The 13650-nt window shown below is 53.1% G+C and overlaps 2 protein-coding genes across 2 annotated transcripts in view; one reads left to right on the top strand and one right to left on the bottom strand.

Annotated features, from left to right (window-relative positions):
- The window catches only part of PAGR1 (PAXIP1 associated glutamate rich protein 1), a 206110-nt gene that overhangs the window by 148657 nt on the left and 43803 nt on the right, over positions 1–13650 (bottom strand). The gene's annotated exons all lie outside the window — the stretch shown is intronic.
- The window catches only part of KIF22 (kinesin family member 22), a 242721-nt gene that overhangs the window by 129784 nt on the left and 99287 nt on the right, over positions 1–13650 (top strand). Inside the window, exons 5-8 of the mRNA XM_078652399.1 lie at positions 7761–7970; positions 8371–8601; positions 8695–8848; positions 9067–9187. Of these exons, the coding sequence (XP_078508525.1) occupies positions 7761–7970; positions 8371–8601; positions 8695–8848; positions 9067–9187 (716 nt within the window). The remainder of the gene's footprint in view (positions 1–7760; positions 7971–8370; positions 8602–8694; positions 8849–9066; positions 9188–13650) is intronic.

Below are 13650 nucleotides of genomic sequence, written 5' to 3' on the forward strand. Positions count from 1 at the left end.
GTGAAGTCCATCCCCTGCAGGGAGATGGACCAGCGCAACAGCTTTGGGTTCTCCCCCCGCATTTGCATCAGCCATTGCAGGGGTCGGTGGTCTGTTTGCACCCGGAAGTGGGTGCCGAAGAGGTATGGCCGGAGCTTCTTGAGTGCCCAGACTACGGCGAAGGCCTCCCTCTCAATGGTGCTCCAGCGCTGTTCTCGGGGCAAGAGGCGTCTGCTGATGAAGACCACCGGATGGTCGACCCCTTCGGCGTTGAGTTGGGAGAGGACGGCCCCCACACCATGATCGGAGGCGTCCGTCTGCACAATGAATTCCCGGCTGTAGTCGGGAGCCTGGAGCACGGGAGCCGTGCACATGGCGGTCTTTAGCTTCTCGAAGGCTGATTGGCAGTCCGGGGTCCAGTTGACGGTTTTGGGGCTCTTTTTGGAGGTGAGCTCTGTGAGGGGCCCCACGATGCTGCCATAGTCCTTCACGAACCGCCGGTAGTATCCGGTGAGCCCCAGGAAGGCCCGGACCTCCGTTTGGCTCCTAGGGGGTTGCCAGGCCTGGATGGCAGCAATCTTGAGTTGGAGAGGGGCCACCAGCCCGCTTCCCACTTGGTGTCCCAGGTAGGTCACGGACCCTTGGCCAACTTGGCACTTGCTGGCCTTGATGGTGAGCCCGGCTTGCTGGAGGGCGTGTAGAACCTCCCGCAGGTGGCGGAGGTGGTCGGTCCACTGGTGGCTGTACACAGCAATGTCGTCCAGGTAGGCGGCGCTGAAGTCTTCCAGGCCCGCCAGTACCTGGTTTACCAGCCGTTGGAACGTTGCCGGGGCGTTTTTCATGCCGAAGGGCATGACTTTAAAGTGGTAGTGCCCGTCTGGGGTAGAGAAGGCGGATCGTTCTTGGGCCCTAGGGGTGAGGCCGATCTGCCAGTAGCCCGCTGTTAGGTCGAAGATGCTCAGGTAGCGGGCGGCCCCCATCCGGTCAATTAGCTCGTCTGCCCGGGGGATGGGATGAGCGTCGGTCCGGGTAACTGCATTCAGCCCTCGATAGTCCACGCAGAACCGGAGCTCAGGGGCAACGCCCGGGGCAGCTGCCTTGGGAACCAGGACGACTGGGCTCGCCCAGGGACTGTCTGAGGGTTCGATCACTCCTAGGGTCAGCATCTTGGACACCTCGGTCTGGATGCAGGCTCGTACCCGGTCTGGTACGCGGTATGCTCGGTGTCGAATAGGAGGGCTGTCCCCGGTGTCCACATCGTGGAGGCACCAGGGGGTGACTCCGGGGGTGAGGGAGAACAGGGAGGCGAACTGCCTCAGGAGCGTTTGGCAGTCTTGGCGTTGCTCCGGGGACAGGGCCTCGGAGAGCTGGACCCCTTCCACTGAGCCATCCTGCTCGAGGGCCCTCAGTAAGTCCGGAAGGGGTTCGGAGTCTTCTTCTGTCCCAGTATCGGTAGCCATTAGGAGGCTGAGTTCGGATCGCACAAAATGGGGTTTGAGCCTGTTGGCATGGAGGACCCGTAGGGGGTTCCGGGCAGTCTCCATGTCGATTAAATAGGTGACGGGCCCCTTGCGTTCGATTACCTTGAAGGGCCCGGACCATCTGTCTTGGAGGGCACAGGGCTCAACCGGGGACATCACCCAGACCTGTTGTCCAGGTTCGAACTCAATGGAGGACGTGTGCTGATCGTACCACCTCTTCATGTCCTCCTGACTGGCCTCGAGGTTGGCTTTGGCGGTGTCTCGGAACCGCCGGGTCTGGTTGCGGAGAGCCAGGAGATACCGGTAGATGTCCGGGGGAGTTTTCTGGGGAGGCTGCTCCCAACCTTCCTTGACTAGGCTGAGGGGGCCCCGGACGGGGTGTCCGTACAGTAGTTCAAAGGGGCTGAAGCCGAGGGACTTCTGCGGGACCTCCCGATAGGCAAACAGGAGGCATGGCAGCAGTACGTCCCACTGGCGTCGAAGGGGTTCTTCTAGACCCATAATCATCCCCTTGAGGGTGCGGTTGAATCTCTCGACCAGTCAGTTTCCTTGCGGGTGATAGGGGGTCGTGAATTTGTAGGTGACCCCGCATTGCTGCCAGAGGGACTTCATATATCTGGAGATAAAGTTCGTGCCCCTGTCACTGACGACCTCCCGGGGGAACCCCACCCGGGAGAAGATCCCCATCAGGGCCCGGCCCACCACGGGGGCCGTCACAGTCCGAAGAGGGATGGCCTCGGGATAGCGGGTGGCGTGGTCTACAAGGACCAGGATGAACCGGTGTCCTTGGGCTGTTCGAGGGTCGAGGGGCCCCACAATGTCTATTCCCACTCGTTCAAACGGGGTGGTGACGACAGGAAAGGGTTGTAATGGTGCTTTGATTTTTCGGCCACTTTTTCCGCTGGCCTGGCAGGTGGGGCAGGCCTTGCAGTGGTTGGTGACATCCTTCCGCATGTGGGGCCAGAAAAAATGGGTCACCAGGCGGTCGTAGGTTTTTATCCTGCCCCAGGTGTCCGGCAAGGGGGACATCGTGGGCTAAGTTCAGGAGGAAGTCTCGGAAGCGAAGGGGCACCACCAGCACCCGACTGGCCCCTAGTTCTGCAATTTTCTGCTCGCTGTAGAGCAGGTCTTGGTCCCAGTAGATCCAGTGGGCCCCCGAGGTATCCCCGGTGCTCTGGGCCAGGGCTTGCTGCCGGAGTCCTTCGAGAGAAGGACAGGTTTTTTGCTCGGCCCGGAATTGTTCCTGCGTGGGGCCTCCCTCCTGCCGCCATTGTGCCAGGTCAGGGACGTCCCGAAGCTGGTCGGGTCCTTCTTCGGTTTGGGTCAAGGGAATGGCTTCTGGGGCGGCCTCCTCTGGGATGAGCGCGGGAGGAGGTTCTGGCCACTCGGGCTCTTCTGGGCTGGGGACCGCGCGGGCGGTCATGGACCGGGTCGTGACGCAGACCCATTCGGGGAGGCCAAGCATCCCCAGGTGCTCCCTCCGTTCGACAGCTGCCCAGGGAGAGCTTTCAAGGTCGTTTCCTAGGAGGCAGTCCACGGGGGCATCATCGCGGACAGTTACTTTTAACATCCCTGTTACTCCTCCCCACTCGAAGGGGACGCAGGCCATGTGGCATAGGCTTTCGGAGTTGTCGGCTGATCGAACAGGGCAAAGAATGTTCGGCAAGATTTGGTCTGGAGTGACGAGGTGGCGTCGGACCGCCGTTACACTGGCCCCGGTGTCGCGGAGGGCTTCCGCCCGGCGGCCATTGATGTTGACCCATTGACCGTACTTCTGTGTGTTGGCGGGAAGGGGGGCCCGCGGAATCATGTCTCTCTCCCCTAAGCAGACCAGTGCCATGGCGGCGGGTGCCCATTCAGAGGGATCGGTCTCGTACTCCTCTTGGTCTTCCGGGATTATTTCTTCCCCTAGGGCCGCCGCTGCAACTTGGCGGGGAGTAGTGTTCGGATTCTTTGGGCAGTTGGGATCACTGGCGTAGTGGCCGGGTCGCTGGCACCTGTGGCACGTAATGTTGGCCCGGAAACCGGCCCGGACGGCAGGGCTTCCCCGGCCAACCGGGGTCGAGGCGTTTCTGGGGGGTGACGAGGGGCCGGGGTCTCTCCCCCGACCCTGACTTCCTCCTCCCCCTCGGGGGCGATACGATCTGGATACTTCGCTGGGTGCGCTCCGGCCAACTCGGGTGCTTTCCCACCGGTCGGCTTCGGCGGCGAGTTGTCGAGGGTCGGTTAGCTTGCTGTCCAGGAGGTGTTGCCGGAGCTCCACGAAGCAGTTGTTCGACAGGTGTTCCCATACGATAAGGTCAAAGAGTTGTTCGTAGGTGGTTACTTTGTTGCCCTTGATCCACCCCTCGAAGGCTCGGCTAAAAAAGTTCACGTACTCCACCCAAGTTGTACCCGGAATCCGTTTGCAGTCGCGGAACCGTTGGCGGTACATCTCAGGTGTGAGCCCGTATCGAGTGAGGAGGGCGGCCTTCATGTGGTCGTAGGAGGTCATCAGCTGGTCCGGGAGTTGCAGCAGGGCGTCCCGCCCTTCGTTGACAAACCTCCCCCATAATCCGGCTCCCCAATCGCTTCGGGGAATCCGGTGGGAGGTCATTGCCACCTCATAGGCTTTAAACCACTGCTGGATATCATCGTTCTTGTGGTATTCCCGGATGACATCTTTGGGGATGTGAACCTTGGGTTCGGTCGAGGCAGACGGGGTCGGTCGTTCGGGGAGCCCGAGGTCTTTATTCTGTTTCTGGATCTCCAGTGCTTTGAGATTGCGCTCATGTTCGTACTCTAGTCTCTTTTCCTCTAGCTCCCTCTGTCTTTGCTTGTCTTCCCGCTCTTCCCTGAGCCGTAAGTGTTCCAGGGTTATTTTTTGTTCTGCCAGCTTGAGTTCCCCATCTAAGCGAAGTCGGGCAAGTTCTAATTCGTGGAGTCTGTTTTTTTCTCTTTCTCGGATCTCTTCCAGGGAGAGATCCGCTCTTTCTTTAGTTGGTGCGGGGCTCGTTTCGGTTGTTTGTGTTCGGGGTACGGCCGTACCCGTTTCTGCCCAAGCTTCTAGGGCTCGTTTGAAGTCTTCCTTTGTGCTAAGACCTGTGGTTGGAAGTCCAAGTTCTATGCAATATTGCTTCAGTTCCCGGTGGTTGTAGTCTTCCAATTTTTCCATCTGAAATTTTTCCGTTGTTCCGCTCTCTATTGACATGGTTGTTGTGTGTGGTGGGGCGAGTGACTTTCTGTACGATTATGCGTAGGTTCGGATCCCGTCGCTGGCCACCAATGTTAGACGGGGACCCTGAGGGTCGGCCGGATACCGAGGGAGAGATCCCCGGGGGGGGGACCGTCTCCGGCGATCGTACAGACAAGTTACCTCCCTCCCCACAAACAGGCACCACACCAAGTCGAGTTCAAGGCTTTATATAAGGTTCTTAAGGCAAGGATATCAGCGATACAGGATATCTTGGACCCGGGGGTCCTCTCACTTCTAGTCTCTGTAGGGAAAGGGGGTAGCGGGACAGTCTTGGTACCGGATCGGTACAGGTAGGGGTAAAAAGGCGAGCTCACAATCCTCGAGCTGGAGTGTCTGTGGATCGGGCCGCGGCAGCGCCAGCAGGCCAAGGTGATAGTCTCATAAAGCAGAGGGCCGCGGCAGCGCCAGCCGGCCAAGACGATGGTTTCACGAGGCAGAGGGCCGCGGCAGCGCCAGCAGGCCAAGACGATGGTTTCACGAGGCAGAGGGCCGCGGCAGCGCCAGCAGGCCAAGACGATGGTTTCACGAGGCAGAGGGCCGCGGCAGCGCCAGCAGGCCAAGTCACGGATGAGTTCTTCTCGGGTCTCTCGACTCCAGGATACAACTGCCTTCCTGGTCTGGTCCTGCCCCAGTTATAGGTCTGGTCCCCTTTGATGTCCGGACCCTCGCGCCTGGGGGCCGGGAGGTCCGGGATGAGGGAGTCCAGACACCCAGCAGGGGGGTGGAGCCAGCGCCCAGGCGGCCTGGGGTGATCGACACCTGGCGGAGGAGAGCCGTTGACGATTCCTTCTCCCATTGACTCGCCAAGTGGTCACTCTGCCTCCTGGGAGGATGGTGGGGCCTCGATGTCGGGGCCGGCCGGGCCCGGGGTTAGGGTCGAGTTGAGGCCACGCGGCCTCGTGCTGCAGTGCCCCAAGATGGCGGCCGGGTCGATGTCGTGGGGTAGATGGTGACCCGGGCCAGCTGGGTCCGGAGCTGGTGTCTTGTAGTGGAGGGATTGCAGGGTACTTCGGGTGGTCGTTGGTGGACTCTGGCTGGGGATGCAGGGAGAGCCAGGGTCCTGGTCCCATTGCGGGGAGGGGGGACAGCTCGAACATGCGGCCTGTCCAACAGCCACCATCGCCTACGTAACGTTAGTTCTTGTGTTTGAGTGCCCTCCATTTATTGCAATATTATACCGTACCTCTGCTTGCACACGTCACTTTTTCCTCCTGTAATGCACCATTTCCTATTGAGAAGCGGTCTGACCCCTTCGGGTGAAGTCCGCGCTATGTAAAAACGCATGAATACATACAGTAAATTTTGGCACCCGGCGTATAAGACGACCCCTGACTTTCCAGAACATTTTAAGGGGTTAAAAAGTAGTCTTATACGCCGGAAAACACGGTACCTCCAAAAGTAGTCCTAAAGCTGAGTTAGGATTAGAGTCTGAAAGAATGAGATGTTATTGCACAAACATCCATGTTTTTCAGTTGCTGTAAGCAGAGGGAGATTCACTCGCTCGGCGTTCAGACTTTGTTTGGCAGGATTTATCATACCTGCGGATACTCTATTGGCTCCAGTGCAATACTCAGGACCTCCGCTAATAGAATTTACCATATCACCGGCGCAAGAGCTTGCTTGGCAGGATCTATCGGACCTGCTACATAGTTGTGTAGTTGGCTCCAGTACTACACACTGAACATATGCTAATAGAAATTACTATGAGAAGTCAACAGCCCAGGAAGGCTCACAAAAGGACACATATTGACCTTTGGAGAATACACCCATCTTTGCATCACGGAACGTTATCATTTGTCATTGTGAGAGGTCATATTCCAGTTATTTGACACACACGACGCACACTTACTTTGGGAGTATCCACTAGTTTATTTTTGCTGTCCATTTGGATCAATGGCTTTATTAAGGAGTAACTAAGTTTGTAGTTCATGTGGGCTGTATTTTATAGTAATCGTGATTATATATATATATATATATATATATATATATATATATATATATATATATATATATATATATATATATATCTCAACACTAAAGTTGAGCCCTCTGTGGGGGGGGGGGGGGGGGGGAAAGCAACAAGGTCGGAAATTTGGATCCATTTCATTCAGGATCAGATGCAGCATGAGACTCACTCCGGCACAGGCATCTCTTGTTCCTTGCCAAACCGGTTTCGGGATCGTCCTCCCTTTGTCAATGGCAGCTGTTCACTCAGAGCCTAGCGTGCACTTTCATACTCAAGAGCCCGCCCATGTGGGCGTGTCCAAACGTAATTGTGGTTCTAGTAGAACTTTTAATTTTGCTGCCACTCTGAACCTACTCACTTGAGGTATTATCATTAGCACTACAAGAACCAGAATGCCGTTTGGACACGCCCACAGGGGCAGGCTCTTTAATAAGGAAGTGCAGGCAAGGTTCCCAGAGTGAACAGCTGCCATTGATGAAGGGATGATCCGGAAACCGGTCTGGCAAGATGGAGAGATGTCTGGGCCCGAGTCTCCTGCTGCATCTGATCCTGAATGAAATGGATGCAAATTTTCGACTGTGTTGCTGCTTCCCACAGAGGGCTCAACTAGAGTGCTGGGATATGTGTGTGTGTGTGTGTGTGTGTGTGTGTGTGTGTGTGTGTGTAGCTTAGTGCTGCCCTAATTAAGAAACTAAATTGTTAAGCTTCTCCTGCTGCCCCACTGTCAACTAAACCTATAATGTATCTCCCAAACTATATATTGCATTTAAAATATTTTTCTTTTTAGAATGTTTTATGATCCTTGTGCCTATCTTTTATGGTTTTGCTAACCAAAATAAAGAAATTTGATTGACTGAAAATGCAAGGGTAAGGGTAGTGCCAATGGATGGGAAATATAGTGACCGATTTAATTGCAAGTTGGTCTGTAGCTGTACTATACTTAAACCATCTTTTATCAAAATAAATGATCTGCTTATTAGCAATTGTTGGCTTGTGAGTTTAAGAAAGGCTTCACATAAATGAAAATCAAAATGGTGACTTCTCTTTAGTACTAAATTCCATACTCAAGTCGTATTTACCCGTCTTGTGTTTTGTACAGGTTTTGGATTTATTGGAGCCTAAACTTCAAGATCTCCCCATCCGTGAGGACAAGGACAAAAACATCTTCATCCCGAACCTGACACAGAAGATTATAACCAGTTTCTCAGAATTTGAGAGCTTCTTCATCCCTGCCAGCCAGAACCGCACTGTGGCTTCTACAAAGCTGAACAACCGCTCAAGCCGCAGCCACGCGGTATTGCTCATCAAGGTGAGGGTAGCTGCGTAATGTCCCCCACTTGGCATGCCCGCTTCATTAACCTGTCTCGACTATCCAGATGCTGTCTGCATTTTAGTGTAGTCCATTTAATTTTTGTGGGTCCTATTTCACTTTCCTAGTAGTAGACACTGCTCCTAGGTAATCTTGCACCAAGACTAGCTACCTTAAAAACTTGTAGGTTGTTTTCTGTCTCTTTTATTCATTGGAAAGGAGCGATCTGTTAAGATGGCGCATCTGTGCAATTTAATGTGGTACTTAACTATTTGACTTGTTTTCGGAGGAACTTGTTTTCAAACCATACTGGTTGAATCCAATCAATTGGCCCGTGCTCATTGTGCTTCTTGTCCTTGTATGAGTTTGTTGGTCATGTTCCTGGATCTTCTCCCCACAGGTTCAGAAGAGTGAGTGTTTCTCACCCTTCCGGCAGCTAACTGGGAAGCTGTACTTGATTGACCTTGCTGGTTCTGAGGATAACCGGCGCACAGGAAACCAGGGTATCCGTCTCAAGGAGAGCGGTGCGATCAACTCATCCCTCTTTGTTCTCAGTAAAGTTGTTGATGCCCTGAATCAGGGCTTACCCAGAATTCCATACAGGGACAGCAAGCTAACCAGGCTTCTGCAGGTGAGTACTGAGCCTATCCTTTCCTTAACGTCTTTCAATTGTCACTAATAACCTATTTGTTACTTGAGCACTACCTTATTTGAATTGCTTCAGGACTCTCTTGGAGGCTCTGCCCACAGTGTCATGATCACGAACATTGCTCCTGGACAGAAATACTACTTTGATACACTCACCGCCCTGAACTTTGCTGCCAAGTCCAAGCAGATAATTAATAAGCCTTTCACCCAGGAAACTACTCAGTCGTCAGGTGAGAACTCTAAGTGCACGGTCTCTGTAGATGACCAATGGTTACGTTCAAGCTTGTTGCACAGAGTAATAGGGGAGAGGGTGTGTGCGGGTGGGCAGGGAGAAGACTTGAAGGTCCTAGTAATGGATGGGATAAGTGCAGTCTGTGTTGTGCATCAGTCAAACTCCTGCACATATCTGACTTTATTACGAATACCTTTTCGACCTTTTGCTTGCTAGCTCTAGCACCCATGAAGAGACACCGGGAGGAGCATGAGGCTGGCTCTTCAGGCGTGCAGCAGAAGAAACTAAAGAAGGAAAGCAGTGAGGAGTCCCCCAAGCCAGCTGAATCGTCCCTCAGGTCAGCTTCTTGCCATTAAAATCTGTCATCTGGGAGCAGACGTTACAAAATGAGTACTTAATTTTGTCAGTTTCTGTTACGGAAAAGCAAATGGTTTCCCATGATTTTAAGATTTAAATCCTGATTTGTGAGGAACACCTATAATCCTGGCCCTTTGAATGCAGAGTAAGGCTGTTTTTAAATGATTACCTATTGGCTAGGCTTCCAGAGTTTCAAGCTGCGGTATTAACTATGCTTACTCTTATTCTTCATAAAACTTGCTGTTCGTGAAATTGCTCGTGCTTTATGAGCAGGCTTGTGTTTTTAGGTTTTGGACCAAGCTCTAGTAATTAATACATCTGTATGTTAAAGGTACTTATGTGCCCAGTCACCAGGGGCCACTGGCTGTAGTCCCAGACTTGGTGATCCTTGTTTTCAGGTGTTACTCCAGTTTAAGTATTGCACTACACATCCCTGAAAGTATTGTTTTAAACAAATGCACACGACAGGAACGTGGAACGGTATTTTGTCCCGAGCATGGATTTTGCCCAGGTCACCTAGAGGTGTATTTATTCTTTTGTGACACTATCGAAGTTTTGCGTGGGTAAGGCGGAGGGCAAGTGTATCGGAGGTTACAATCGCCTGTATTGAATTTACAAAATGCACCTGTCGGCAAAAGGATTGCTCTCTCTAATAGAGCATGTTTGTTTAAGAGGTCAATGGATATTTTAGGAAGGTCTGGTAAAAAATATTACCCTGACGTGTGTTAAAACTAAAGGTTTTTATTCTTCGAAGCACCCGTCTGCTAGGAAACTTACTGTTCCCTTAAAATTGCATGTGTTTGTGTGCGTCATATCAGTCCAGGTTGGGGGATGTGTGTGTAGCATATCAGTCAAGGTTGGATGTGTGTAGCGCATATCCGTCAAGGTTGGGGGATGTGTGTAGCGCATATCAGTCCAGGTTGGGGGATGTGTGTAGCGCATATCAGTTAAGGTTGGGGGTTGTGTGTGGCATATCGGTCAAGGTTGGGGGATGTGTGTGGGTCATCAGTCCAGGTTGGGGGATGTGTGTGGGTCATCAGTCCAGGTTGGGGGATGTGTGTGGGTCATCAGTCAAGGTTGGGGATGTGTGTGTGGCCTATCAGTCAAGGTTGGTGTAGGAGAGTATGGTCTGCTTCCTGTGGTCACCCCCACTTTTGCTGTGATTCTCTGGTTTTGCAGCGTGAATCTTTCTGGATTCACTATGCTGTGCATATTCTGCAATCTGGTGGTTGGGTCCGGAATCTTAGTCTTTCTTTTTTTTTTTTTTTTTCGTAGCCCAGGTGGGTGTCGACGTCTCACCATTTGGTGTACCTTCGGTGACGTCGGCATGCTTCCGGCGGAAGCTACCACCCTTGGGCGCCATCTTCAGATTCTTTTTTCCGCCGTTGGGTCTGGATCGTCGCGTGAAGCTCCAGAAGTTTTGGAGGAGAAAAGGAGGAAATACTGCAACTCTTCGACGGTAAAGACCTGAGAACATTGGGAGAAGAGGACCATCAGAGAAGAGACGAAGAAAGGAAAGAACCTCTATCTTCTAACGTCCTTAGAGGAATGCGCACACAGGGGGCCCCCTGAGCGCATGGATGTACAAGACACCCTTTAAATTCTGCAAAAACTGCCACCACAAGTTTGCGCAGAAGGACCAGCACCCGGTCTGCAACCTCTGCCTGCCAGTAGACCACGAGAGCAGAGGCTGCAACGCCTGCTCCGTCTTCAAGCCGAAGACACTCAGAGTTCGAGAGACAGAGGACAGCTCAATACACGATGCTGGGCAAGGGCCATGCCCTGACGCTTTACGAACTGGGCCTCTCCACCGACTACGAGGACAACATCGCAGAAGGTCCAGATGACTTCACGGTCACAGAGACCGATAAGAAAACACCTGACAAGGTAGGAGAGTCTACGACCCCGAAAACCCCCACAGGGCCTCGAAAGCCAGAGGCCGACTCTCGAAAGTCAGAGCCCAGAGCCTCGAAAGGAGCACCGGCGCCGAAAACTTCGACAACCGAAGCTGCATCCTCTGAAAAAGAGCCCAGCGGATCCTTCGAGAAGGACTCCCGGAGGCCGAAGACCAGCGAAACGCAAAGGTCGAAGCAAGCCCCCGAAAAAGGGTCTTCGACTTCGAAGGAAAAGGAGCCGAAGAAAGCTTCGACGTCGCTGACGGTCTAAAAGAGCAGCCGAAACGCTCAACGACTAGCAGGCCGCAGAGATGCAGAGAAAGAAAAGAAGGCTCAAGGCCCAAATGGAGAACATCCTTCAGAGAAAGAAGGACTTCGATGAAAAGATGAGAAGTTACAGGATCCCCTCGAAGCCGGCAACGGCCGTCGCTGAGGTGCAGGAGCACGAGGAGTTCGACGTTGAAGAGCCGCCAAACTCCGGAGCCCTCGGAGCACGAAGAGGAAGAAGACCTCTATTACACAGAAGGGGATTACGGGGAGCAGCAGTCCAGCTACGGCTCAGGTTCCTCGACGGCCCAAGACCAGGAATGGCAGGACATCAAGGCTGAAAACCCAGAGGAGGCTGTGGAGACATACCCCTCGAGGCCTTCGCCACCGGATGACATTGGGGCATACATTGAGGTGGTCAGGAAGGCTGCAGCAGCTTATGGAGTTAAGCTGGAAGAGAAGCCAAAAGCAGATTTCCTGCTGGAAACATTGCTCCCCACGCAGACAAGAAGCCAGTTCTTGCCCATGCTAAAGAGTATCACAGACCAGGGGAAGGAAGCCTTCAAGGACCCGGCTACATGCAGATCAGTAACGCCGAGGACGGAGAAGAAATACAAATTCTCCTCCCAGGACCCAGCTTACATCAAGGGATCCGTCACAACAGATTCAATAATCGCTGCAACGGCCAGAAAAAGGGCAAACGTCCCAACAACATCTGGACCTCCACCTGACAAGGAAAGCAGGAGGATGGACCTAACTGGCAGGAAAATAGAGAGGAACGCCGTAACGCACTGGCAGATGGCGAACTCCAATGCCCTCCTGAACAGACATCAATACCAGCATTGGGATGAGATGGCCCATTTGCTCAAGCACCTCGCGGAACAATACCGTGAGAGGGCATCACACCTTGTGGAAGAGGGGGGGAAAGCATCGCTAACTCGTGCCTGAAGACCGCCTTGGATGGGGCTGAAACATCCAGCAGACTGGCTATAGGCATCACAGAGAGAAGGCAAGCCTGGCTCAGGAACTCGGGCTTCAAGGCTGAGGTTCAGAACAACATCCTGAACACACCCTTCAACGGCGAAACACTGTTCAGAGCCCCAGTTGATGAGAAGCTCACCCAACTGAAGGACAATGAGACAGCAAGGTCCATGGGGGCCCTGCAATTCAGGGGGATGAGAAGGGGCACCCCTACACGGAGGCTCAACGGCAGGGGTGGAAACCAGCCAGGTCAATCTCACCAGGCATTCCACCAGGGGCAACAGAGTGACAACCAAAGTCACCAGGGCCAGCAGAGGCAAAACGAACTATCAGAACAGGGGCCAGTTCTTTCGATCAAGAGGAAACTGACGGGGCCAGAGAAGGAGAGGCGGTGAACAACCCCCTCTTAAGTGACTGCTCACGGGAAAAGGTGCCAACCCACTCTAACCCGCCGAGGGAGGAGCACGGAAGAAAAAAGAGGAGAGGGCTACACGGACAAGACAAAAGGGAACATGTAACACCAGTAGGAGGCAGGCTAAGATTTTTTCTCCAGGAGTGGAGAAAAATAACCACAGACAAGTGGATACTGAACATCATGCAGTTCGGATATTTATTATTTTATTTATTTATGGGCTTGTAACGCGCCGGCATCACACCCGAAGGTGTATCTCCGCGCGGAGCTGTGAGGTGAACAGGTCGAGAAGACTCCTCCTAGGATAGTGCTGTCTTTAGGCATTTCCTGAAAGCTGAGTGACTCGGGCATTCTCTAAGGGAGAGGGGGAGGTTGTTCCATAGACGTGGGCCCATGATGGAGAGGGCGCGGCCTGCCTCCCTGTCTGGTCTTGTAATGTCTGGGAACCTGAAGTAACAGTTGGTTGCTGGACCTGCATAGAGTTGGAAAAGAGACCACCAAACAGAGCCAAAGAAAAGAGCGCACTCTGGAAGAGAGCTGCCATTACTCCAAGAGGAAGCTCAAGAACTCCTCAAAGCGGCCATCAGACTGGTTCCATTCAAAGAACGGAACAAGGGAGTGTACTCTAATTACTTCCTGGTGCCAAAAGTGGACGAAAGCCTAAGACCCATCCTGGACCTACGGTTCCTAAACAAATACGTAAAGACTCAAATTCAAGATGACGTCCCTAAAAGAGGTCATCCTGCAGATAAAGGCCGGGGACTTCTTGTCCACCATAGATCTCAAAGATGCGTACCTGCACATCCCCCATGAACAGGCAGCACAAGCACATGCTAAGATTCACAGTGAACAAGGATCACTACCAATTCACAACCCTGGCATTCGGTT

This window comes from Lissotriton helveticus, chromosome 7 (genome assembly GCF_964261635.1).
Source record: "Lissotriton helveticus chromosome 7, aLisHel1.1, whole genome shotgun sequence".
NCBI classification, from domain to species: domain Eukaryota; kingdom Metazoa; phylum Chordata; class Amphibia; order Caudata; family Salamandridae; genus Lissotriton; species Lissotriton helveticus.